Source organism: Staurois parvus, unplaced genomic scaffold (assembly GCF_062004578.1).
Source record: "Staurois parvus isolate SC_StPar_1 unplaced genomic scaffold, SC_StPar_1.0 ptg000282l, whole genome shotgun sequence".
Lineage (NCBI taxonomy): Eukaryota > Metazoa > Chordata > Amphibia > Anura > Ranidae > Staurois > Staurois parvus.
In genome coordinates this window covers 9,188,655-9,216,224 of record NW_028318078.1, presented here as the reverse complement: position 1 = coordinate 9,216,224, position 27,570 = coordinate 9,188,655, and the positions used below count along the sequence as shown (strand labels likewise).

General features: G+C 45.9%; 1 protein-coding gene across 1 annotated transcript in view; it reads left to right on the top strand.

The window, feature by feature from the left end:
• The window catches only part of STAB1 (stabilin 1), a 317,318-nt gene that overhangs the window by 236,617 nt on the left and 53,131 nt on the right, over window positions 1-27,570 (top strand). The window contains exons 56-58 of the mRNA XM_089681924.1: window positions 7,936-8,085; window positions 21,236-21,340; window positions 27,008-27,115. Of these exons, the coding sequence (XP_089538050.1) occupies window positions 7,936-8,085; window positions 21,236-21,340; window positions 27,008-27,115 (363 nt within the window). The remainder of the gene's footprint in view (window positions 1-7,935; window positions 8,086-21,235; window positions 21,341-27,007; window positions 27,116-27,570) is intronic.

Sequence of the window (27,570 nt, the reverse complement as noted above, 5' to 3'; positions counted from 1 at the left end):
ATTGTTTTCTGCTTGGAGGGATAGGTGTTTGAAGACGAGGAGACTGTGAAGGTGATGAGATTATGATCAGAGAGAGGAAAGGGGTGTTTGTGAGGTTGTAGGGAGTGCAAAGATTGGAGAAAACCAGGTCTAATGTATTCCCATCAGAGTGAGTGGAGGACTGTATACATTGTGCTAATGCAAAAGATGAGGTTAGGTTGAAGAGTTGGGATGTAGCCGGGTTGTTGACATTAATAGGGATGTTAAAATCTCAGAGAATGATAGTGGGTAGTTCAGAGGAGAGAAAGTAAGGTAGCCAGGTGGAGAAATTATCAAGAAAGTGGGAAACCGGTCCAGGAGGCCGATAGATTACTGCAATCCTCAGAGAAATGGCAGAAAACAGCCGGATGCAGTGAGTCTCTAAAGAATAGAAGGATAGAGATGGAGGGTTAGGGAGGACTTGAAAGATGCCCAGTGGTGATAGAAGCAAACCAACTCCACCACCTTTCCGACCACTGGGTCTGGATGAGTGGGTCCAGAGGAGGCCTCCATAGGAAATTGCTGCGGGAGATGCAGAATCTGCTGCTTGAAGCCAGGTTTCTGTAATTGCTAGTAGGTTAAGGGTGCGGGAGACAAAAAGGTCATGGACAGAGGTGAGCTTATTACAGACAGAGCTGGCATTCCACAGTGCACATGAAAAAGGGAGTGTGGTTTTTGGGAGCACGGGGACCGATATTAAATTGAGGGGATTGCGGCTATTCCCGGAAGAAAGAGGATGCCTGGTGTGGGGGTGAGATAGTGGAGGACCAGGGTTTGGGGAGATATCCCCAGTGGTTAGGAGAAGAAGAAGGGTGAGGAAAGTACCATGGGAGCAGGATGTACACGAATGCACATGCCTTCCAGTCCTGGTGTTTGGGTCAGCAGGAGAGTAAAGTATCAGCAGGAGGTGATGAAAGCAGTAGTAGGGAGATGGTAGCAGTGAGGGTGAGATGTACAAGTTTTGGGGTGGAGCAGAGGGGTAAAGAAGTGAGAACGCAGGAAAGTAATATGAAAAGGAGGAGTAGAGGGGACATATTAAAAGTTACACAGAGTGGGACTCAGACTTGTAAGAGATATTTCCCAGGGTGTTTGCTTGCAATCTGTCCAGCATGCAGTAGAGTTTCTTGCTGTTGTATCTTCCTGCTGCTTGAGTCATCCTGCTTTAGTTAAACTGCTGTGTTTAACTGCGTCTTAGCACTTCATCAACGCAGCACTCACGCAAAAGCAGCACCCCCATCAGTGACTGTGCCCCCCATCTGTGATTCCCCCCATGAGCTGATCTATCTATTTATCTCTACCATAGTTTGTAGATGATATAACTTTCACACAAAAGCAATCAATATACACTTATTGGGATTTTGTAACCAAAAACATGTAGCAGAATACATTTTGGCCTAAATTTATGAAATTTTAGTTTTTTTGGATATTTTTTATGACAGAAATGAGTTTTATGTCAAAACAATTTTTTTTCTCAAAATATTTTTGTTTATAGCGCCAAAAATAAAAAACACACAGGTGATCAAATACCACCAAAAGAAAGCTCTATTTGTGTGAAAAAATACATAAATTTCATTTATGTACCGTATTGCATGACCGCGCAATTGTCAGTTAAACTAGTGCAGCGTTGTATAGCAAAACAATGGCGTAAATTGCAGTATCTATACCATAGTTTGTAGACGCTATAACGTTCACACAAAGCAATCAATATACACTTATTGGGATTTTTTTTTACCAAAAACATGTAGCAGAATACATTTTGGTCTAACTTTGAGTTTACTATATATTTTGTATAGCCGAAAGTAAAAAATATTGTTTTTCTTCAAAATTTTCGGTCTTTTTTTGTTTATAGCGTGAAAAATTAAAAAGCGCGCAGGTGATCAAATACCACTGAAAGAAAGCTCTATTTGTGTGAAAAAAGGGATGTAAATTTTGTTTGGGTACAGCATTGCATGACCGTGCAATTATCAGTTGAATTAGTGCAGAGGCCTGGACATTAAGGGGGGTAAATTTTCTAGAGGGCAAGTGGTTAATTTTTCTGGCCGCCTTGCATTCAAACAATTTCTCCCGAGCAAGCGTGCCAGATATGGGGTCAAGATGTATAAGACCTGTGAGAGGGCAACAGGCTATACATATAAGTTTTGGATTTATGAGGGAAAAGATAGTCATGTGAAGCCCCCCGGATGCCCAGACTACATGGGGAGCAGTGGCAAGATAGTTTGGGACTTGGCATCATCCTTTTTCCATATGTGGTACCACTTATATATGGACAATTTTTATTCAAGCGTGCCATCTTGGAATTAGCGCATGTGGCACTTAGCGACCTAATTGACGGGGTTTCCCCCAAAGGCTTGTAAATACCCGTCTTAGAAAGGGGGAAAAAGCCTGCTTGAGAAACGAAGAATTGCTCGCAGTGAAGTGGAAGGACAAACAGGATGTTTTCTTCCTGTCTCCTATTCACGCAGATACGACCATCCAAATTTCCACAGCAGCTGGTGTTGTTGAGAAGCCCCTCTGTGTCCACGGTTATAACCTTAACATGGGAGGGGTGTGTGATAATTGTGCGCACAGATATGGACAATGACAACCATAATTTGGATCATACTCTGCAAATGTCATTCTCATTCCAAATCATTCTCTCCCCCTCCTTTTCTTGAATGGAATGTGGTATGTGTGTGTGCTGAGTTCATGAGTGCACAGGGCACAGCTGGATACGCTTCATGGTTATAAACCCAATTAGCTGGTTCCAGGATGTCTGTCAGGCTCTTGCTTTGGCCTGGTCGTAAAGCTATAAACCAGTCAGTCACTGGACATGAAAGCATTCCAGAGTGGCAATAAAACAGACATCCCACTTGATACCACTTTTTCATACAATTTCATAAATCCCGGCAGGAACAAGGTACAATAAAACAAAGCATATATTCAGATAGGTCAGTTTAATACGAGTCACCTGATACCTTACATCCCTAGATAACATCTACCAGAGAGTAGAAAGCGATATCTTGTAATCCGTCACAGCCGGATATGTCATGTTTGGTGTCTGGACGTTCAGAATATCATTCTGCATATTAACCTGCCAGTGGCTAGGCTGCTGCATGCACCTATGGAAGGTTATTGACCATGGTATAAACTTGGGAGGGATTTGGGTCACAGCCTGGGCCTCCGCCTAACCCCCCCCTCCCCAAATGAGGCGATTGGCCCTTGGGTTCAGTAGGCACTCCCTGCTGGGACACTAGAAAAGCTGTCATGCCTGAAGAGAGAGGTATGAAGAGATACTCCCTTTTAACATCAGGAACCAACTTTGGGAGAAAAGGTACCCTTTTGTTCAGGACACTTGAACTCTGCTTAAACCAGGACTTCTGCAAGTATTCTACCTTCTTAAACTTCTTTCTTTTATCTCTCTGTTGTGTTATTGCTTTCTCTATTTATATATATATTTTGGTTACATCTTTTCTGTAAATATTTTTTATTGCACCATTTTGACCTTTTTTAGTAATCCTATTTTCTGAAAAGTGTTGAATTGTTTCTAAAGCTCTTTATTGCAAACTAAGAATCCCTGTCTCTGAAGAGTGCTACTGTGTGTTTTAAAACCTCTGGATACACCTGTCTGCGGTGACAGTGTGTATACAGACGCCTATTCAAACATCATAGTGTTACTGCTAAGATTTGTGAGTTTCCTCCTTCTCTGAAAAAAGGTGGTGGTGGCAGTGTGAAGGGTTAATTGCGTAATTAACCTGACCCAGTAACAATCGCTAGATTGGGGTCCAGTGAGCTGGAAAATCTTTGTGCAGGGTGCAGCTGAGAGTGGCATTGTTACGCAAGTGGCAGCGCGGTTTTAGATTGGCTAGTCCTTCGGTCACAAGTTGGTGAGAAGGACTGGGGTCTGACACCGTGCCCGTCACAGGGTGGACTTCAACGACCAGATGATGAAGCCGTACTTAGTTTCCCAAAAAGCCAGACGCTGGTACAAAAAAGTGTCTGTTTATTTCAATTGGCTTTATACAACGCTTTTGCTCTTTACAAAGCAACTGGACATAGAGGATCCTTCCTAAAATCCAGGAAGAGATCATCACAGCCCTTTTGTATCCAGAAGGTGCTGTGGCCCCAACCCAGATGCAGTTAGCCGGCTGCATGAGAGGCATTTTCCCGATGCCATTCCTGGTACCCCAACCCAAAGGAACCTCCAAAAAAGATGTTGTGTCTGTAGCAGACATGGAATTAGGCGTGACAGACACTTTTTTCGTCTCTCCTGTCCTGACCAACCTGGCCTCTGCATCAAGGACTGCTTCTGTCGCTATCATATACTAGTGGAGTATTAGTATAGGGTACAGCACGGCACAGTTCAGAGCACATAAATACACAGGGTCTCGAAAGATGTTAGGTAGTCATGAAACTGGCTATTGCATTTGGAGAGACCCTACAATCTGTTTTTGAAACGTTAAAGTTTGAAAAAAAAGTTAAAAAAATATAAAGTACAAATCCCCCAAAAATTAAAAATTTTAAAAACAAAAAATAGTTATAGTTTTTTTTATTGTTGTCATTTTTGTATTCTACTTTTACTGTTTTATTGTTACTGTTTTATTGTTAACCATTGCTGTTTTCTGTGCAGGAATGCTTTCAGCTGCAACACTGACCTGTTTATTCTGACAGCAACAGGAACTTGCTCTCAGAATATACATAAATCAGTGTGGGCAGTGCTGTTGAATGAGATTTTTCATCCGCAGTTTAAAAAAAGAGCATATATGCCGAAGCATGGGAGCCTGGGGTGGCCAGTTGGTGGATGCCCCCTATGCTTCGGCATATATATTTTATAATCTTAGTTGGCACTTTTCATGTGTGCCCACCATTAGAAGTGGGTGGATGCAGGGAGGTATTCTAATGGTGGGCATATCACCACACAATTTTTCTTGCAGAGATATTTCAATTAAAAAGTTGTTTAATTGAGTTACTGTTTTATTGTTAACCACTGCGGTTTTCTTTGCAGGAATGTCAAACTGCAGCACCGACTTGTTTATTCTGACAGCAACAGGGTCTTTCTCACAGAATTTACATAAGTAGGTGTGTGCAGTGCTGTTGGATGATATTTTTCATCCACAGTTAAAAAAAGAGCATATATGCCGAATCATGGGGGCCTGGGGTGGATGGCCCCTATGCTTTGGCATATATATTTTGTATTTGTTGGCACATTTCATGTGTGCCTACCATTAGAAGTGGGTGAATGCAGGGAGGTATTCTAATGGTGGGCATACCACACCCTTTTTCTGGCAGAGATTTCTTCTCTTTTTTTTTCCATTCAGCTCACAGGCTGCATAAAAAAAAAAAAAGAACATAGCATATACACCCAACAAGGACCAGTGATGTACTGGTACATCACTGGACTTTGGTTATACCATGGTGATGTCTGCACCTGCAGATTTATTACTGTATATAGACAGATTTTCACTCCCTGGTTTATGTGTCAGTTCAGGGTTAAAGCCTGCTAAAATGGGATGGAGTTGCGTATGGGACTTTCTTTCATCACACCAGTCTGTTGCTTTAAATATATTTACCACTGTTCATTTATACTTGTCTAGTTGTTTGTCTGGCATATGTGTGTGTTGCGTTGCCCGTCTTCTTGTTCTGCTGAGCTCTTTCCTAGGCAGGTGGAGTGTGTTGCATGAACTCTATGGTTACCTGTAGTCTTTGTGCTGGATATTTACATTAAATATTGCTATGATCACCATTATCTCCTTGTTCCTTACACTTGTTATGTGTTGGGTTTCTCCATACTGATTTAAATAGGGTTGCTCTTTGAATATCTGCATAACTCGGGGGGGTGTTGATATGTGATTATGCATTGCCTACACCACCATTCTCCTAGTAACTGTGTGTGTATATATATATATATATATATATATATATGTATATATATAAAAACCCTCCCGGTGCAGCTGAAAATCTTTATTGGTATTAATACAAAACATTTTCATTTCCCCTCATGCGCCACACTACTTGTTGGAGACTATAACTGAAAAATCCTTGGCTGGACAGGTTATTATTATACAAGATTTATATAGCGCCAACAGTTTGCTTAGCGCTTTACAGTATAATGGGAGACAATACAGTCCAATACAAGAGGGTTAGGAGGGCCCTGCTCTTTGGAGGTTATAACCACACTAGTCTGAATCATCTATATTTCTTAAATAGTATAAGGCCTATGATTATATAGACATTTTGCACTGAAAAAATCTGGATTTACTGGACTTGGATTCACTTATTTCTGCAATGCAAATTGGATACTGTCATCCCAAAAACCCAGAAGTACTTTTGCTTGGTGTTCTGAACCCCTTATTTCTCACACTGCCAACAGAACCCTGTTCAGACTACTATGCTTCTGTGCATGAGAATCCATACAGTTATTTTGGATAAACCCTTTTCCTCCTATCAGTATTGGCTTTGGTAGATAAAGCCTTACCTAAATATAAGCTTATCTTTGAAGCCAGGGCAAGTCCAACTAAATTTATTGAGATCTGATGGCCCTAGTTAGGATTAAGTACCATTGTTATTTAACTTCTTTAATTTCTATATGATATCACTCTGGTTTGCTTTTTATTCTTGAATGAATAAATGTATTTCTGAATTTCTATTTGCAGCCTATGAGTTGTAATAGGTTCTTGGCTTGTATCTGTGTCCTTTTGTACTTTGTAAAAAATACCTTTTGAAAAGATTTATCACTCAAAACAGACACACAAGTAATGATAAGGTGCAGGTTTTATTTTGTCACAAGTGCTACTTTAGAGCAGCTGAGGGAGAAATTTAAGATGTACCCTTGTAGTCAATTTGTTGCATTACCTGTCTCATTGCTCCTGTGTATCGTTGTCTTGCTGTGCGATGGATTGGATGAATGTCCCCTATCCTTGTTTAATAAGCCTGTATTAAAAATCTCTACGTATAATTACATACTGAATTTTCTGGGGACTCCAAAATGTGATTTTACATGCCTGTGTTTAAAAATACAAACATTCTAGCACAACAGGGAACACGACAGGTTGGTCCCTGGGCCAGTGGTTCAGAGTTTGTGAGCAGTGATGAGCTGAATTCTGTGAGTTGCAGGAGTCGAATCCAAATCCCATTGAAGTCAATGTGAGTCCAATGTTAAAAAAAACAGTAATGGCCATTTTGTGGGCTAATTGGCCAGATCTGTTATTTCAAAGACTGATATCCTACCCTGCTTTCCAGTCACTGGCTTTTATGGCCTGGTTGTTGAAACCCATGTTCTGACTGACAGGGTTATTTTCGGAATGTATAATGGTTAGAGGTAGTAAATATTTTTTTCTGTAAGTTTTATCATCTAAAATGGAAGACTTATGTTTCTGGGATTTCCCCCAGGACTATAAAAAAATAGCATGGCAGGCTGGGCATACCAGGGTCTGAAATGTAATTAGTTTTTTTTTTATATACACTCTCCCTGCCCCTTTTGTTTACATTTACCTGTGAGCAGAAATCCCCAGCTGACAGCTGGACAGGAAGCTGTCACATTTATCAGCGGAAGTAATACTTTGCTTCTCAGTGTAGCCCGAGGTTCAGCTCAGCCGAAAACCCACCTAATTCAGCTATTCGCTGAAGCTCTGATCAAAAATTCAGTCCAAACCAAGAGTCAGACCAAACTGGCAGCTCTTCCCTATTTGTAAGGGCAGAATTCCTATTTCAGACAAACTGCAATTGGTCAAACTGCTGAGGGTCCCTTATGGACATATAATGCCTGGTTTTCTGCTGTGGATTTAGGTGCATTGCTGACCCCTACATTGTTGCACAAGTTCATATTTTTCTTATCAGAAAAACAGCCTTGCAATGACCTCTTTTACAGATAACATTTGTTATAGTTCATGTAGTGACATTGCTATGTAGCATCTTAGCAGTATAAATGCTTTTGTGTTACAGTGTGTCCTGGAGGCCTGGAAGCTCCGTGCAGTAATCATGGAACATGTGTAGATGGAATGGCAGGAACGGGTCAGTGTAATTGCGCAGAGGGGTTTATTGGGACAGCTTGTGAGCTATGTGCCCCTAACAGATATGGCCCAGACTGTAAAGGTAAGTTTTTATTTTACTAACAACTCACTGTTTAAAAGAAAATTCAAATCAAACTGCTTGAATTGCAAGAATGTTATTAAACATTATTTCAGATTGATACCATGTTTTGTAGTAATAGAATATCTTTAAAGAAATGTCAATTTGCCTATGCAGAGTCTTGAAAGCACACCCCCTCTCCCTCTCATGACCGTGTGCTGACCTAGGGACAGACTGCTTTGGCTTAAGCAATGCATACTGATAGGAAGTCACATGTCCCCCTATACCTGGAAACACCAAATATTCAGGGGTAGCTCCGATGCAGCAAAGAACAGCAGGGGAATATGGTAAAAGAGAATGAGCAAAGGGACGTAGTCTTTTTAACCAATTTACTACCATCGATGTAAGTATTACAGTGTGGCACGGTTGGAATGTAAATAAACTTGCAGCTGTTCTCCAGAATCCCAGGGTTTCCATGCCATCATTTACAATGGACAGCAGAGGAGAGCAGAGGAGAAACTAGAAATATTTGTTTCTCCATCTTGCCTGTGATAATGAACCTGGAGCACACCATGGTTCAGAGCTATCAGATTCAAGTGTGCCCAGGAAAACAATCAAACAAGTACATTCTACATTGCTCTGGTTGAGGGGAGTCTAGCGGAGGAGGCATTATGGGGCTAAAAGACTATAAAGAGTACCTTTCACTGTGTATATGCTATCACATAGAGGGCATGTTAGCCCCCTTGTGATAGTAATAAGGTTAGGTGATAAAAATGCATTAAAATACATTACAATAAGTTAAAAATGACTAAAATAATAGACTCTTCTCAGGGAATGAATCAGTCAATTTGGATGAATATTCCCAGTCACTTGCTATTGTTTTCCAAGTACTAGCTATGAACCTTCCCTTTTTTGTAACCAATTCCCTCTGTCCCTTATTCCCATTCGCATTGTAACAATTCATTTCTACTAATAAACTTCAAAGCTGATTTTATTGCACTAAACCTTTCCATCCATTAGAATTACATTATTGTATTAGTGATTTTTACTTGAAAATATAGCAGTAGTAGCAATGAAAAAGCCTCAGTGGGTTTAGGTGATCACTCTTGTTTTTTCATATCCATGTGACAAGGGAGTATGGCAGGGGTGTGTCCTTTACCTAATTATTTTGTGCTAAATGGTGTCTGCCTTTCAGAAGGTTGTAAAGTATGCACTAAAGACAAGCAGACCTAGAAATACACAGCACTATCTAGTGTCACTTTCATTATGTTACTGTTATTATCCAACAATGTGATCTATTTGGAGGTATATTTGGTTAACCCCACAGTGCTTATTGACCTTTATTGAGTTAGAGGTCACCGGACTGGCGGTGAGTGTACATTCTTATTGGTGAAGTGAATTGATGCACTACTGGATGAACATCGGTCAAATATAGAAGATTTCTTTACTTGGTGTGGGGACTATTATGTATAATTTATGAACATCTATATTTGGACTTTTCATGGATGTTTTGTTGTGTTAGCACTGTTTCTTTTTCTTTGTAAAAAATCTCATTGTACAATGTCATTTAAATTTACCAAAACTATGTAATATGAGGGCAAACGTACAATCCAAACAATTTTTATCCAATCTCATGGGCCCATATACTACATGGTTGTTGTTAGATCTAAATGTTGGACAATCAGACTGTATAGTGTATGGTGAGCTTAAGGCCTCATACACTTTGGGTGTTTAGCCCCATTGTGTGAGGCTCTAACATTTAGATGTAGCTAAAAGGTACAGGTGCACTGTCCAGCCCCACTGCAGGCAGGCTGTCAAACTCTCAAAGTCTGACAGTTGCTGAGGCTCAACAGGGCTCTCAACTGTATTTCTGTTTAGGGCAGTATACACCCAGAAACCAGTGCCCAGAATGCCAACTGCTTGCGTTCCAGTCATTCGTCCCTGGCCGCATACTGGCCTAGACGTACATACCACTAGGTGCATCATCCAGCCGCAGCAGCTGTTGGACTCTCATAAAGTGTATTAGGCTGTTGGCAGTGGGGCTGGATGGTGTGGCTGTGTCCTCCAGCCGAATCTAAACGCTGGAGCCTCATACACAGAGGCTAAATTCCCAATGTGCATGGAAAGAACTTTAGTTGTTTCTGAAAAAATCAAAGTTAGCATCTGCAAAAAATGTAACTGTGAACTTTTAATAAACAGACACTTAGCAGCCCAGGGATCCAACTCTGTCATCACTTTGGCCAGGTCTTTGTCGGTTTTTGGATCCCTGGCTCTCTCTTGTATGTGGGAAGCTGGCTGTGATTTCGACCCGGTGTGTGTGACTTTCTGGTGTTTCACACCCAGCTCCCTGCTGCACGTGTGTGAAATGCATTGCACTTTTAGAATGATCCCTCAGTCTCCTGGAACATGTGATGTGTCCCAGAAGGTTGCGGACAAGAAGGGGGCCGTACTTCTACTCTGCTCACCTAGGCCAGCAGAGTGGGAGTAGGTACCCGTCAGAAATGGGTATATGTAGTTGCACCCCTGCAGTTCAGTGCAGGAGGCTTACCAAGCCTTGTTCTCTGTGAACAGACTGTTGCTCTTGTGATATTAAGCCTTTTTTTAATTGATTAATTAAATGACAGCTGATGATGCATTTATTCTTCCCATCAGCTTGGAATCCCGGAGTGAAACATATTGGGGGCATGGCCTGGCTGGCTCCCGGGCTTAGGCTGTTACAATCTCCTACCTGGGGTTTGCATAGATGTGTGGCTCATATGGAAATCTTCTTTCCTTTACATTACTGTCAGAAATAGGTACCCACTCCCAGAGAAAAAAGGCCACTATAATAAGGGAGAGGTGGATGACCAGAACTTCACATTTTCCATCATACACCAAAGCCCTGGAGCTCTCATATATAAACTGAGGTTTTTTTTAGGTAAAATCTTTTTTAATGAATGATCATTAAGTAAAATTGGCCAGTATTTTTTTATGCATTTTTCAACTTCTTTATGTTGTATATTATACCCAGTTCTAAAGGCCAGATCAAATTTGCTGTTAGCTTTCTCCTTCTTCTTCAAAAGTTCCTCTCTTTCCATTCTGTTTACCTCGTCTCTTGTTCTTAACAATAATTCCTTGTTATAGCCTTTTTCTACAAATCTTTCTATAAATTTGTCGGAATTCTAAAATCTTCTTCTCTTTGACAATTTCTTTTAATCTGCATAAATTGTTCCAGGATGGCTCTCACCCATCCAGGATGCTGATAAATCCTAATTGATATATATCCATTTCTATCTGTTTCCTTAAAATGGGTACCTGTGCAAAACGTTTTCTCTTCCTTCCATTCGTTCATTAATATTACTAGTGAACCTTATACTATATCTGTTGTTATTTAGTCCCTCCAGATAGGATTGTAACTCCTCTTTGGCACCTTCCCACATGATAAAAATATCACCAATAAATCTTTTATATACAACTAGTTGGGGGGGGGGGGTTGTTTTGAAAATATTTCCTCTGCCTCCCACTTATTAAAAAAAATGTTAGCCACACTTGTTGCATACCTTGCCCCTATGGTCACACCCTTAATCTGATTATAGAACTCCCCTCCATACCAAAAATAGTTATTGGCCATATCCATTTCCAAACCTTCCAAGATATACTTTATCTGGGGGATATTTAAATTGGAACATGAGTGTGGGGCCCATTCAATGGCCCTTAACCCATCCTTGTGCTTGATATTAGTATGCAAGGGCTCAACGGCAGTAGTGAAGAATAAAAATAGGATATTGTCAGAATTTGTCTCCAATATGGGTAAAAAATTTCAAATTGATAAATTTATTACATGCGACAGCAGATATGTGACCTCCCTGCTGACTTGTCCATGTGGCTTATATTATTTAGGCAGCACGATCAGAAAGTTATCTAAAAGGGTGGGAGAGCATTTAACAAATATTCAGAATGGCTTCAAAAAACATAGTGTATCAAATCATTTCACGCTGGTACATAACATAGATCCCACGCTCCTGTCCTTTTATGGTATAGATAGAGCCACCAAGCATTGGAGGGGCCGTGATTTAAAAAAATTAAAAAATTTAAAAAAATGAAACGAAATAGATATTTGAACTAAATTCTTTAACACCTAAGGGGCTAAATATAGATATTGATTTAAATAGTTTTTATAACTAGTTTTTAGGGGAGGTAATTATTTATAAGTTTTTATATTTATTTATTTAAGAGAATTCCATCCATATGGAAAGATTGTATGTTGTTTTAATTTAGTTTAGCTTGGTCAACACACCTTAGCTGTAATGCACTCAGAACTGAACACTATTATAACATGGGGAGTTGCCATAATAAGGTAGTCCTATTAGGCTTAGCCAATGAGGAAGTTGAGCACAGTAGATAAGGCCCAGGGAAAATGGCGGACGTGAGCTTCCTGAAGACGCCACCTAGGTGAAACATGTAGAGGCAGAGTGTCGTGTCTTGCCATATCCAGGTCCATTGACGTCACATCCATTTCCAGTTATTGGAATGCACGCCGGCTCAAGTGACACGAGCGGCATTGGCGTAATACAGTTAAATGTATTAGTGCCGTGGATTGCGCACCAGCTAATGTGAGTGCAATACCTGTTTTTAATATTCCATTTTTTAATAAATGTACTAGACCATGAGAAGAATAATTCTTTTGATTCATGCCGTAATGGAATTGCGGGAAAAAAAGGGGAGAATGTGAGGAAGGAACCCACTGAAATTCTGATTCTTGCTAACACAAAGTGCAAAAGACCTTCTTTTAATTAAGGGGTCATGGATGGTCGGTGAGCATATGTTGAAACACGGTGGTGGAGCACAAAGAGGATTTGCATTAAGTAATTTATCAGGCAAGACAGTTTGTTTTTTTGTAGTTAAACTGATGATTTTATGTCTATGAATGTGAAGCGCCAAACCTTTTTCAAAAAACAGCATTACAAGTGTATTTGAATTTGAAGGGACAACTAACACATTATTGGTATTCTATATTAATTATTAGTGAGATCTGGACACTAACACTGATGATTTTTTTATAATATCAATTTACACATTTGTAGTAAGAGTAGACGCTTGATTCATTTGTTTATTTTAACTGCAGTCGTAAGGATATATTTTATCTTTTTTTGCAAAAAAAAGGCTTATTACCTTCCTCCTTGAAAATGTTTGTATAGTGTACACTGAGCTAATAGAAATATCTGAAACCAGACATTTTTGCTGTAACTCTTGAGAATCTTATAAAATTAATAAACTGCTAGAGCGGTGAGTGAAGCCTTCTTCTGCTGCCTGTTAAGAATATGTAAATAATTGAATATCCATAGTCTGGCCACAGGTGCACTTATATATACAGTTGCAAGAAAAAGTATTGGGATTACGTGGAGTTTTGCATGAATTGGGCATAAAATGTGCTCTGAACGTCATCTAAGTCACAACAATAGAAGAACACAGTCTGCTGAACATAATACTACACAAATATTAGATGTTGCCATGGTTTAATTGCACATTCACAGTGCAGGGAGGAAAAAGTATGTGAACCTTTGGACTTAATAACTGGTTGACCCTCCTTTGGCACCAATAACCTCAACCAAACGTTTCCTGTAGTTGCAGATCAGACCTGCACAACGATCTGGAATAATTTTGGACCACTCCTCTTCACAAAACTGTTTCAGTGTAGCAATATTCTTAGGATGTCTGATGTGAATTGCTCTCTTAAGGTCATGCCACAGCATTTCAATTGGGTTGAGGTCAGGACTCTGACTGGGCCACTCCAGAAGGCATATTCTGTGCTGTTGCAGTCATTGTTTTGTTGAATTACTTGTATGCTTTGGGTCATTGTCCTGTTGCATCACCCATCCTCTGCAGAGCTTCAGTTGGCGGACAGATGGTCGTATGTTTTCCTGCAAAATGTCTTGATAAACTCTGGAATTCATTTTCCCATCAATGACAATCTGTCCAGGCCCTGAGGCAGCAAAGCAGCCCCAAACTATGATGCTCCCTCCGCCATGTTTTACAGTGGGGATGAGGTTTTGATGTTGGTGTGCTGTGCTTTTTTTCTCCACACATAGTGCTGTGTGTTCTTCCCAAACAACTCAATCTTGGTTTCATCTGTCCACAGTATATTTTGCCAGTAGTGCTGTGGAACATCCAGGTGCTCTTTTGCAAACTTCAAACGTGCTGCACTATTCTTTTTGGACAGCAATGGCTTCCTCTGCGGTGTTGTCCCATGTACTCCATTCTTGTTTAATGTTTTCCTTATTGTAGATGTGTCAACAAAAATGTTAGCATGTGCCAGAGATTTCTGTAGGTCTTTAGCTGACACTCTGGGATTCTTCTTTACCTCATGCAGCATTCTGCGCTGTGCTCTTGCAGTCATTTTTACAGGACAACCACGCCTAGGGAGAGTAGCAACAGTGCTAAACTTTCTCCATTTGTAGACAGTCTGTCTTACCGTGGACACATGAACATCAAGGCTTTTGGAGATACTTTTGTAACCCTTTCCAGCTTCATGCAAGTCAACAATTCTTGATCGTAGGTCTTCTGAGAGCTCTTTTCTGCGAGACATGGTTCACATCAGACAGTGCTTCTTGAAACCAGTAAACCCAAAACAGGTGTGTGTTTGTTTTTTAAGGGCAGGACAGCTGTCAGCAACACATCCAATATCATCACACTGATTGGAGTCAAGGTTGGCTCACACCTGGCTTCAATTAGCTCTGGGAGAAGTCATTAAGCTAGGGCCTCACATACTTTTTCCTCCCTGCACTGTGAATGTTTACATGTTATGTGCAATTAAACCATGGCAACATCTAATGTTTGTGTAGTATTATGTTCAGCAGACTGTGTTCTTCTATTGTTGTGATTTAGATGACGTTCAGAGCACATTTTATGCCCAATTCATGCAAAACTCTACGTAATCCCAAGGGGTTCACATACTTTTTCTTGTAACTGTATATAAATCCTACCTTTGAAATTACTTTAACATATTAAATCTTATATGAGATTTTATTGATTTGGTTTACATTTATTTTAAACAGTAGACACTAGGCAAGCAGTGTATAGATGGTGTCAGGAATGGACTGGCCAGCAATAGTGGGACTCAGCTGCCTTATGAGCTGCAGTACCAGGGCTGGCCAGCGGGTGCTCCCAGCAATCAGAGACTCAACCTTGCAGCCAGTCAAACACCTGGAACTAATTATACTGGTGTATTTAAGGGACATTCAGACCTGCAGACTCTGCCTTGGTGTTGTGTTTCTCTTGGGCCCTGTATCCTGTTCCTGCTTTCTGTTCCTGTCTGATTCTCTGCTGACCCTGCTCTGATCCCTGGCTTGTCTGACCATTCTCCTCTGCCTGACCCTCTGTATCACGCTGCCCGCTACCTGCTGAACCTGGCCTGTGACCCCGACCATTCTCTGCTTGCTCCCCCTGTACCTACCTGCCCGACTGATATTGACCCGGCCTGCCTGACGACGCTTGCATTGTATGTACTGTTATCTGTGGGTGGTTTGGTTCGTTTGCACTGTGTTATGTTTTAGTATTGCACTGTGTTTATGTTTGTATGGTTAGTGTTAATAAATTATATTGTTTATAACATATCTGAAGTCTGCGTTTCCCTGCGTCAGTCACACACCTCTGGTCACACCCGGGAGCCCTGACATTACACCAAGGCCAATCCTGACCAGAAGTGGCTGCACAGGGAAGCCATCTTGGCTTGTTGATGGTAAGGATGGATCTGGATGAGGTTGCGTATTTATATCTGCTAGTGTTTGATGACAGGGAGTATGCTTATCAAACTCTGAAGGAGTATACCCGGGATGAACTGCTAGAATGTATACGGCTCGCTCATGTTCTAGTAGATCAGGGCACAGAGTTCTCTGAGGTGCAGCCATTGATTGAGATTTGTGATGAGTTGGTTTCATCTGGTACCCCCGAATGCAGGGATGAATTTTTGCCACCATTTAGTGCAGACCAGGTAGAGTCCCTGGTGTGGTTATTAGAGGATGATGTGGATTACTTTCTGGAGCGTTATTCCACATGTTCACCACAGACACTAAGAGATTGTATAAACGCAGTGCAGTCTTTGGTCAGACAGGCTTTGTGTAAGCTCAGCTTTGTTCAACCCATACTGCAGACATGGACAGACTTGTTGCACCCAGCCTCAGTCAGCTTACAAAGACCCAGTCCTGCTTCTAATCTATTTCCTCAAAACTCTATTCCTGCATTCCCAACAGCTCCTCCTGCCCTGCTATCTACCGCATGTCAGTACCCTGTTCCCACTCGCTGCACCTATCCTGCCTTTAACCCTGTAAAGAAGCCCTCTGTAGCAACTGCTCCCTCTCCTGTTCCATCCTCCAGTTCTTCTCTGTCTCCAGATGCTCCATTCGTTTGCAGACCTGCGTTTACTTGTAGTGCTCCAGTAGTTAAAACCGGAAAAAAGCGAAAATTCTTTCCAACCAATACCATCCTGCCAGTATCCAAACCGGTGAACCTGCCTTCCGTGGTTCAGCCTGAAGCCTCTACTCAGCCTGATGCCTGTACTCAGCCTGATGCCAGTACTCAGCCTGATGCCTGTACTCAGCCTGATGCCAGTACTCAGCCTGATGCCTGTACTCAGCCTGATGCCTGTACGCAGCCTGATGCCTGTACGCAGCCTGATGCCTCTCTTCAGCCTGAAGCCTCTACTCGGCCTGAAGCCTCTACTCGGCCTGAAGCCTCTACTCGGCCTAATGCCTCTATTCAGCCTGATGCCTCTACTCGGCCTGAAGCCTCTACTCGGCCTGAAGCCTCTACTCGGTCTGAAGCCTCTACTCGGCCTGAAGCCTCTATTCAGCCTGAAGCCTCTACTCAGCCGGACGCCGGCATTCAGCCGGATGCCTCTACCCAGCGTGATGAACTGATCCAGCATGACGATCCTATTAGGCCAGTTGACTCGATGCCCGCTGTTGATCCAGATGATCCGGTACCTGATCTGGTGCCCGCTGTCGTGCCAATTGACTCAGAGCCCGCTGTCGTGCCTGGTGACTCGGTGCCCACTGCCTTGCCAGATGACGCGGTGCCCGCTGGCGAGCCAAATGACCTGATGCCTGGTGACCCAGTGCCCGCTGTCATACCTGATGACCCAATGCCCGCTGTCGAGCCAGACGATCCAATGCCTGGTGACCCGGTGCCCACTGCCTTGCCAGATGACGCGGTGCCCGCTGGCAAGCCAAATGACCTGATGCCTGGTGACCCAGTGCCCGCTGTCATACCTGGTGACCCGATGCCCGCTGTCGAGCCAGACAATCCGGTACCTGATGACCCGGTGCCCACTGTCGTGCCTGTTGACTCGGAGCCCACTGCCTTGCCAGATGACGCGGTGCCCGCTGTCGAGACAAATTACCTGATGCCTGGTGACCCGATGCCCGCTGTCCAGCCAGACGATCCAATGTCTGACCCAGTGCCAGCGGTCATGCCAGTTGACTCGGAGCCCACTGTCGTGCCTGGTGACTCGGTGCCCGCCACTTCGCCTGGGGGCCCGAGACCTGTCGCTCCGCCTGGGGGTCCGGCGCCCGCCGCTCCGCCTGAGGGCCCGAGACCTGTCGCTCCATCTGGGGGTCCGGCGCCCGCCGCTCCGCCTGAGGGCCCGAGACCTGTCGCTCCGCCTGGGGGTCCGGCGCCCGCCGCTCCGCCTGAGGGCCCGAGACCTGTCGCTTCGCCTGGGGGCCCGAGACCTGTCGCTCCGCCTGGGGGCCCGGCGCCCGCCGCTCCGCCTGAGGGCCCGAGACCTGTCACTCCATCTGGGGGTCTGGCGCCCGCCGCTCCGCCTGAGGGCCCGAGACCTGTCGCTCCGCCTGGGGGCCCGATGCCTGTTGCCCCGCCTGGGGGCCCGATGCCTGTCGCCCCGCCTGGGGGCCCGATGCCTGTCGCCCCGCCTGGGGGCCTGATGCCTGTCGCCCCGCCTGGGGGCCCGAGACCTGTCACTCCACCTGGGGGTCTGGCGCCCGCCGCTCCGCCTGGGGGCCCGATGCCTGTTGCCCCGCCTGGGGGCCCGATGCCTGTTGCCCCGCCTGGGGGCCCGGGGGCCCGATGCCTTTCGCCCCGCCTGGGGGCCCGATGCCTGTCACCCCTCCTGGGGGCCCGGCGCCCGCCGCCCCGCCTGGGGGCCCGATGCCTGTCGCCCCACCTGGGGGACCGACGCCTGTCGCCCCGCCTGGGGGCCCGACGCCTGTCGCCCCGCCTGGGGGCCCGACGCCTGTCGCCCCTCCTGGGGGCCCGGCGCCCGCCGCTCCGCCTGGGGGCCAGATGCCGGTCGCCCCGCCTGGGGACCCGATGCCGGTCGCCCCGCCTGGGGACCCGATGCCGGTCGCCCCGCCTGGGGACCCGATGCCGGTCGCCCCGCCTGGGGACCCGATGCCGGTCGCCCCGCCCGGGGACCCGATGCCGGTCGCCCCGCCCGGGGGCCCGATGCCTGCTGCCCCGCCCGGGGGCCCGGTGCCTGCTGCTCTGCCCAGGGGCCCGGTGCCTGCTGCTCTGCCCAGGGGCCCGGTGCCTGCTGCTCCGCCTGGGGGCCCGGTGCCTGCTGCCCCGCCTGGGGGCCCGGTGCCTGCTGCTCCGCCTGGTGGCCCGCTGCCTGCTGCTTCACCTGGTAATCTGATGTGCCTCTGCCCGGAGTCCTGCCCGATGTGCCTCTGCCCGGAGTCCTGCCCGATGTGCCTCTGCCCGGAGTCCTGCCCGATGTGCCTCTGCCCGGAGTCCAGCCCGGTGTGCCTCTGCCCGATGTGCCTCTGCCCGGAGTCCAGCCCGATGTGCCTCTGCCCGGAGTCCAGCCCGATGTGCCTCTGCCCGGAGTCCAGCCCGATGTGCCTCTGCCCGGAGTCCAGCCCGATGTGCCTCTGCCCGGAGTCCTGCCCGATGTGCCAGTCTTTGATATCCCGCCAGTTACCAGACCCGGGCGGTGGAACATTTTGCCCAGCTAGGACTGTTTGGAGCGTCCTGAGGCCGCTCCTTGAGGGGGGGGTACTGTCAGGAATGGACTGGCCAGCAATAGTGGGACTCAGCTGCCTTATGAGCTGCAGTACCAGGGCTGGCCAGCGGGTGCTCCCAGCAATCAGAGACTCAACCTTGCAGCCAGTCAAACACCTGGAACTAATTATACTGGTGTATTTAAGGGACATTCAGACCTGCAGACTCTGCCTTGGTGTTGTGTTTCTCTTGGGCCCTGTATCCTGTTCCTGCTCTCTGTTCCTGTCTGATTCTCTGCCTGACCCTGCTCTGATCCCTGGCTTGTCTGACCATTCTTCTCTGCCTGACCCTCTGTACCACGCTGCCCGCTACCTGCTGAACCTGGCCTGTGACCCCGACCATTCTCCGCTTGCTCCCCCTGTACCTACCTGCCCGACTGATATTGACCCGGCCTGCCTGACGACGCTTGCATTGTATGTACTGTTATCTGTGGGTGGTTTGGTTTGGTTCGTTTGCACTGTGTTATGTTTTAGTATTGCACTGCGTTTATGTTTGTATGGTTAGTGTTAATAAATTATATTGTTTATAACATATCTGAAGTCTGCGTTTCCCTGCGTCAGTCACACACCTCTGGTCACACCCGGGAGCCCTGACAGATGGTCATACACAAATCAAATGTCAGCACCACCTAAACGGAGTCATGTGGAAAATTCTTGTCCAAAGAGCACCTGACTCCAATTAGATAGACACTTCTGCTGTATTTAGACAACTGCAGGTGTTGGCTGCCAGAATGCAATACTGGCACTGTAGATCCACGAATCCATACTATTTCACATGGATGGGGGGGAATCAAAGTGATTTCTCTCCTTCAGCCTGCTGAACAAAAGAAATCCTAACCTTTTCAGTATGTTTAGCCATAGTTCTGCAGATATCTATCTGAGAATGAAGGGTTATAATATATTTGCCTGAACAGGTTGTAGAATGTACTGTGTACCCATGCAAACAGTAGCACACAATCAGTACTTTTTTATCCTTTACTCTGCTTAATAGAGGAGTGAAAAATAGAAACACCATTGCGTAGAGATTTTTTTTTTTTTTAACAAGTTGGGAAATAGCCTTTGACAAAACCAGCACCTGGGGCCCTTAGTATCCTTCTACAGCACAGCAGAACAGGTTAAAAAAACACAATCGATTATTGTAATTGGGAACATTGCCTGGTTTTATCATGCTGTCCTTAGCCTGTATCAGTTGCAACAACACCACTATTCTTCACCAGCTCTAATCTTTTGTATTGAATAGAAACTGATTAGCCATAACTTTATGACCACCCACCTAATATTCACTAGGCCCCCTTTTTGCTACCAAAAAGCCTTGACTCTTCAAGGCATGGACTTAGACCTCTAGACCTCACTAGACCTCTGAGGCTATGCTGTGGTATCTGGCAGCAAGCCATCAGTAGCAGATCCCTTAAGTCCTGTAAGTTGTGAGCTGGGTCCCAATAGATCATACTTGTTTTTCCAGCAGATCCAACAGATGCTCGATTGGACCGAGCTCTGGAGAATCTGGAGGCCAAATTAACACCTCAAACTCATTGTTGTGTTCTTCAAAACATTTTTGAACCATTTTTGCAATGTGGAAGGTATTATCCTGCTCAAAGAGGCCACTGCCATCAAGGAATATAATTTACATGAAGGGTTGTACTTGGTCAGCAACAATGTTTGGGTAGATGGTGCGTGACAAGTAACATCCACATGAATGGCAGGACCCAAGGTCTCCCAGCAGAACATTGCCCAAAGCATTTGCCTTCACTGGCTTGCCGTCTTTCCATATTGCTTCCTGATGCCGTCTCTTCCCCAGGTAATCAACACGCGCACACCCTGCCAGCCACGTGATGTTAGTGATTCATTAGACAAGGTCACCTTCATCCATTGCTCTATGGTCCACTTCTGCTTCTCACGTGCCCATTGTAGGCACTTTTGTCTGTGAACACGGGTCAGCATGGGCACCCTGAGTGGTCTGCAGCTACGCAGCCCCATACACAGAAAACAGTCATTATCATTTTTTCTGCTTTCAACACATCACCTTCAGGAACAACATGTTTACTTGCTGCCTAATATATCCCACTGATTTTCAGATGCCATTGTAATAAGATAATCAATGTTATTCACATAACCTGTCAGTGGTCATAAAGTTATGGCTGGTCGGTGTAAATGAAAATCTACTGTTTATTTTTCAGAATGCACTTGTACACAGTATGGACAATGTAGCGATGGAATTTCTGGTGATGGATCGTGTTTCTGTGCTGAAGGATGGACTGGCCAGAACTGTGACATTAAACTCAGTAAGAACTGAACTTTGATATGTTGAATTGCCATTCTATAAATCTTATGCAAATATTGCTTACATTGTTAGTGAGAGCTATAGAAACTGTGTCAGTTCCTGTGTAAGAAATGTGTAACTGCAATTTTACCCTTACCGCACAACCTTCCTCCCTCAGTTTCAAAGTCCTACCACATACCCTTCCCTATGATCTCTAATTTGTTACCATGCAGATCTCCTGCAAAAAGGATATGCGTTTTTGGACAGCATGGGAATGTGTACAATTTTGCTTGTGTATCGCTACTCCCGTAGGAGCCGCAGGGAAACTGTCCAGGTCTTCCCCTAAAGCTTTGCCCTGCAGCCAAGCACATAGCCTCATTCACACTTTTCTTCAATGACCAGTTTAGGGGTGTTGTTTTTGTTGTTTTTTATTTTTAGAGAAATTGGATAGGGTTGAGGGAATTAGGTGGGATACTCCAAAAACAAGAACTATGTACCGTTTTATACTTTTAGTATTCTTTCAGATAAGATATGATGAAGTCTGTGCTTGAAACAAACAGACTTTAGCTTTAAGATAGCAGTATAATATATATAATATATAATATATAAGTAGCAAACAGCAGAGTCCCTTTAGGTAGGAGAAAAAGTAAACAAAGCTCTTCAGAACACCAGCTGGCCCCCTTTAGCTAGATCCGTAGCTGACTTCCTAGCACCAGCTAGGTGTCTGTACTTACAAGGCCCAAGAACATCTGGTTGCCTTCTTCCGTGATGCCAGACCAGATCTTCAGTAGACGGCCTTTCGGTCAGCTCTAGCAAAACCTAGGTCTCAGCATTCAGGTCCTCAGGTCACCCACCTAAGGCCTACGGCAGTAGATCCAACAGCATTGTCTGAGAGATCAGCATACCCTCCTCCAGGCTGGACCAATCCTATACAGGAAAGACCCAGAAGTCAGTATACTCACTGAATATATATAGTTACCCAGTATGCCGTCAAAGCCTCTTTCTCTGGGATTGACCAAGGCTGTATTCATGCTGCCATCTGCATACACCTATTATCCAGAAGCGTCTCAAGCCTTCTGGATACAGAGGGAGCTATCAGCCTGGCTGCAGCTGATCATACTGAGCAGACCTAACTAGCAGAACACAGCAACATTTATAACCACACTGTCTACAACATGACAACTAAATTTACCTATCTAAACCTAGCACCTATGTAGGAGGGTGCTACACTTGCATTACTGCATTGCATGAGCGTGAATGGAGCCTAAATCAAAATAATATGTAAACAGTCTTTTTCTTTTTTTTTTCTTAATAATGTCTTAACCATTGTTACCCACCGTCCACTTGCTTTCCTTAGCAGTTTTTTCACTAGTATGCTTTTGTTAAAGTATAACTACTGACAAAACTTTTTTTTTTAGTTTTGAATAGTGTGGAGAGGGATTAGAACACCTGTCAGGTTTTTTTTTATTGCTATCTGTGTCCCCGTTAGGGAGATTCACCCTCTCTATTTGTCATGTTTACTGTTATCACCAAAAGTGAATGTGAAAGAAAATCCCCAATTTTGGGTTGTCATCAGAACAGTAATAGAGGAGAAATCTTCCAAAGAGAACACTAGTTCTGGTGACAGTTCTGCTGGGGAATTCTCTTTGAGGGGATATCCTCTGACTTTGTCAGGGATTGCGGCTCCGTAGTCCCGGATCACGGCGCCGTCCCCCGCGCATGCGCACTGGCGGCAGATCGCGCCGGGACACAGGCACTAGGTCCCGGCGAGCCGCGGCTGACAGGACGCCGCGCATGCACAGTAGGAGCCGCGGGCGCGCCTCAGGCGTCCTATGACAGCCGGGGGCGTGTCCTAGCCAGCCAATGACAGTGCAGTGCAGGGCGCACTATTTAAAGATGCCCTGCACTGTCACAGATTGCCGCAAGGTCTTTCTGTGATTCTGAGTTCCTGCACCCGTCTAGTGACCCTGATTGACCCTGACTACGCTGCCTGCCCCTGTGATTGACCCGGATTGCCCTGACTACGCTGCCTGCTCCTGTGATTGACCCGGATTGTCCTGACTACTCTGCCTGCTCCTGTGATTGACCCGGATTGCCCTGACCATTCTACGGACTGACTTACCCTGCTGATCCTGCGTGTGACCTGACTACTCTTTGCCCACTCATTCTGTACCCCGCTTACCCTCACGGGCCCACGATCCGTTACTACCCTGCTGGGGCCGCCATCCTCTTCACATTTGGCTCTCCCGGTACCTGCATACGTCCCCGGAGGTCTCCTCAGCCATTGGTGGGCCTGCTCGGAGGTCGTGACCTGGCCCGGGACTGTTTCAAGTCCATCCCCACCATCAGGGGCCCTGGTGAAAGCACAGCCCAGGCTTAGACCCCACGCTCTGAGTAGGTCTGTCAGTTGGCAGCCTGAGGCACCACCTGGCGGATCATAACAGTACCTTGCGGCCATGACAGAGCCAGGAAGTGGACCGGCGTCCCTAGAGGATATTTGCCAGCACCTGGCAACTTTGACCCAGGCTTTCCAGAATTTCCACAGTCGCTGCGCCCGAATGGAGGACCACATGGAGTCATTAGCCCCTCTGACTCCCCCTGCTCAGAGTCCTCCATCTGCAGAACCTCCCGCTACCCCGGTATCCGGAGCGGTTTCCACACCCCTAGCTCCTGAACCCCATGTTCCCCTGCCGGATCGATTCCGTGGTGACCGGAGCCGCTTCCGAGCCTTCCGGAACGCTTGCACCCTGTACTTCGACTTGCAGCCCCGCACGTTCACCACCGAGACCGTCAAGGTGGGGTTTATAGTCTCTCTCCTTCAGGATGAGCCCCAGGATTGGGCTCACCATCTGATGGAGAAGCACGACCCCCATCTTGACTCCGTGACTGAGTTCTTTCAGGCCATGGCCGTTTTGTGTGACGACCCTCAGGGGGCTGCTTCCGCAGAGGCTACCCTATACTCTCTACAGCAGGGCCGCCGGACAGCCGAAGAATTCGCGCCCGATTTTAGGCGTTGCATGGAACTACTACGGCGCTCGTTCTGGTGGCCGGACATGATCAAGGATTGTGAGCGTTACGTCCAGACTTGTCCCACCTGTCAAAGGAACAAGACCTCCAGGAGCAGGGCATGTGGATTGTTACATCCATTACCCATACCCAAGCAGGCCTGGCAAATGATAGCCATGGATTTCGTGGTCGAACTCCCACCATCCCAAGGCTACACAGCAATAATGGTGATCGTCGACCGCTTCTCAAAGATGGCACATTTCGTGCTCCTGGAGAAGACCCCATCGGCACCGGAAACGGCACGGATCTTCATTAAGGAAGTAGTAGGCTTCATGGGGTTCCCGAAGATATAGTGTCAGATCGGGGGGTCCAATTCACCTCCAGGTTCTGGAACGCCTTGTGTAAAGCGCTGGGAATCAAGCTGTCGCTTTCATCCACCTACCATCCACAGACCAATGGCCAAACCGAGAGGACCAACCAAACGCTGGAACAGTACTTACGATGCTACACATCCTACCTTCAGGATGACTGGCTGACGTTGTTGCCTTCCGCAGAATTCTCGTACAACAACTCGAGTCACTCAGCTACGGGTCAATCCCCGTTCTTTTCCAATTACGGGTATCATCCCACATTCCTCCCTGATCTAATGCCTGAAAATCCGGTACCGGCGTCTCAAGACATCTTGAACTTCTTTTCTGTCAATAACAAAATGATTCAGGAAGCCATCGCTAAAGCCCAAGAGGACAGTAAAAGGGCGTTCGACAGAAAGAGAAGAGGAGAGTTACTGCTTCAACCAGGGGATCAGGTTTGGCTGGCAACGACCAACTTGAAGATGCTGTGCCCTTCAAGGAAGCTGGGACCCAAGTACATTGGCCCATTTCCGGTAAAACGAGTAGTCAACGAGGTAGCCTACGAACTCGAGCTTCCGCGGACCTTCAAGATACATCCTGTGTTCCATGTGTCTCTCCTGAAGCCATCCAGACCGGATCCCTTCCCGGACCGTGAATCCGGACCTCCCGAGGCAGTCACCATAGGTGACCAGGAGGAATATGAAGTGGAGACTATCCTCAGTTGCCGAAAGAGGGGGGGCCAGACACAGTTCCTGATAAAATGGAAGGGTTATGGGCCTGAGGAGAACTCATGGGAACCCGCCCAGAACATTCACGCACCCAGGCTCATCCGGGAGTTTTGTCGTAGTCACCCGCGGTGGAGAGATCAGTGGGGCTCCCGGAGGGTGCCCATTGGGGGGGGGGCAATGTCAGGGATCGCGGCTCCGTAGTCCCAGATCGCGGCGCCATCCCCCACGCATGCGCACTGGCGGCAGATCGCGCCGGGACACAGGCACTAGGTCCCGGCGAGCCGCAGCTGACAGGACGCCGCGCATGCGCAGTAGGAGCCGCGGGCGCACCTCAGGCATCCACTGACAGCCGGGGGCGCGTCCTAGCCAGCCAATGACAGTGCAGGGCGCACTATTTAAAGATGCCCTGCACTGTCACAGCTTGCCGCAAGGTCTTTCTGTGATTCTGAGTTCCTGCACCCGTCTAGTGACTCTGATTGACCCTGACTACGCTGCCTGCCCCTGTGATTGACCCGGATTGCCCTGACTACGCTGCCTGCTCCTGTGATTGACTCGGATTGTCCTGACTACTCTGCCTGCTCCTGTGATTGACCCGGATTACCCTGACCATTCTACGGACTGACTTACCCTGCTGATCCTGCGTGTGACCCGACTACTCTTTGCCCACCGATTCTGTACCCCGCTTACCCTCACGGGCCCACGATCCGTTACTACCCTGCTGGGGCCGCCATCCTCTTCACATCTGGCTCTTCCGGTACCTGCATACGTCCCCGGAGGTCTCCTCAGCCACTGGTGGGCCTGCTCAGAGGTCGTGACCTGGCCCGGGACTGTTTCAAGTCCATCCCCACCATCAGGGGCCCTGGTGAAAGCACAGCCCGGGCTTAGACCCCACGCTCTGAGTAGGTCTGTCAGTTGGCAGCCTGAGGCACCACCTGGCGGATCATAACAGACTTCCTGTTGTGGCAATGGGACAGATGGCAAAAAAAAAAACCCTGACAGTGGTTTTAACCCTTCTTTACTCAAAACTCTATCCAAACTGAAACAAGTTTTGCCTTTAGTTCTACTTTAAGTTAGTTAGATTTGTTTTCCAATAAATAACTGCCATGTATTTTATCCAGCAGCATAAATTTATTGTGATGAAGCGACAATTCACAAGGTAAAATTTGCACTTACGGTAGCACTAGATGACTGGAAACTATTACTGGTCACAACTACAAAAACATGTTTTTAAAAAAAAATTGAAAATATCATCAGTAGAAAGCCTTATTTGTATTATAGCCCACAAAAAATATATGTACACTAAAGCCTCAGATACTCACCTCCGCTCCAGCAGTCCAACTTCTGTTCCTTTGCCGGCCCTCCCTGTCTGAGTCTTCGACCATATTGATGGGGTGTTTTGGGATGATATATCAGTGCATGTGCAGGAATTCATTCAAAAGTTATTGCCAAACTAAAAGGCAAGTAGTTGAACTATAAAAAGCATTGTTTTCTATAAGGGGTAAACATTCACTGGTTTCTGAGGTGTTAATGTAGCTGAGCACCTATAACATTTGATCAATTCTAATTAATAAGTCATATGCTGATATTTCTTACATGTAATTCTAGTGATTGAACCTACTTGCTCACCAGCTTGTGATGGTAATGCCACATGCAGAACTGACAATCAATGTGTATGTAACCCTGACTATGAGGGAGATGGGAGATCATGCAATGGTAAGTACATCTAGGTATAAAAAAATGAAATGGTCTCATAAAGCAGTAATAAAGTAGGAAGATAACTGAAAGAAGGACAATTTACAAAGAAAAATAGGTATGTTTTCCTTTTGGGTAGAGAGTGGTAGGGTTAGAACTTCTACTATCTGTATCCCCGTAGAGGAGATCTTTCTTTGACGAAGTGAGTGTAAGCTCCCCAATAGGTACACAGGCAGATTATCTGTAGCTTTTACGTTTTTGCAATAAAAAAAAATCCTTCTCAATCTTACGCCCATGACACAGAAAAGATACAAGAGATCCTTGATACTCCATCTTATAAATGCTGCCAGTGCATGCTTCCCTAGTACCTGGAAACAATCTGCAGCACCAGCACTTCAACAATGGTTTGCAAGGGTGAATGATATCCAAAATTTGGAAGACTTTTATGCAGCCCTCAGGGATAAGTCAGCAGATCA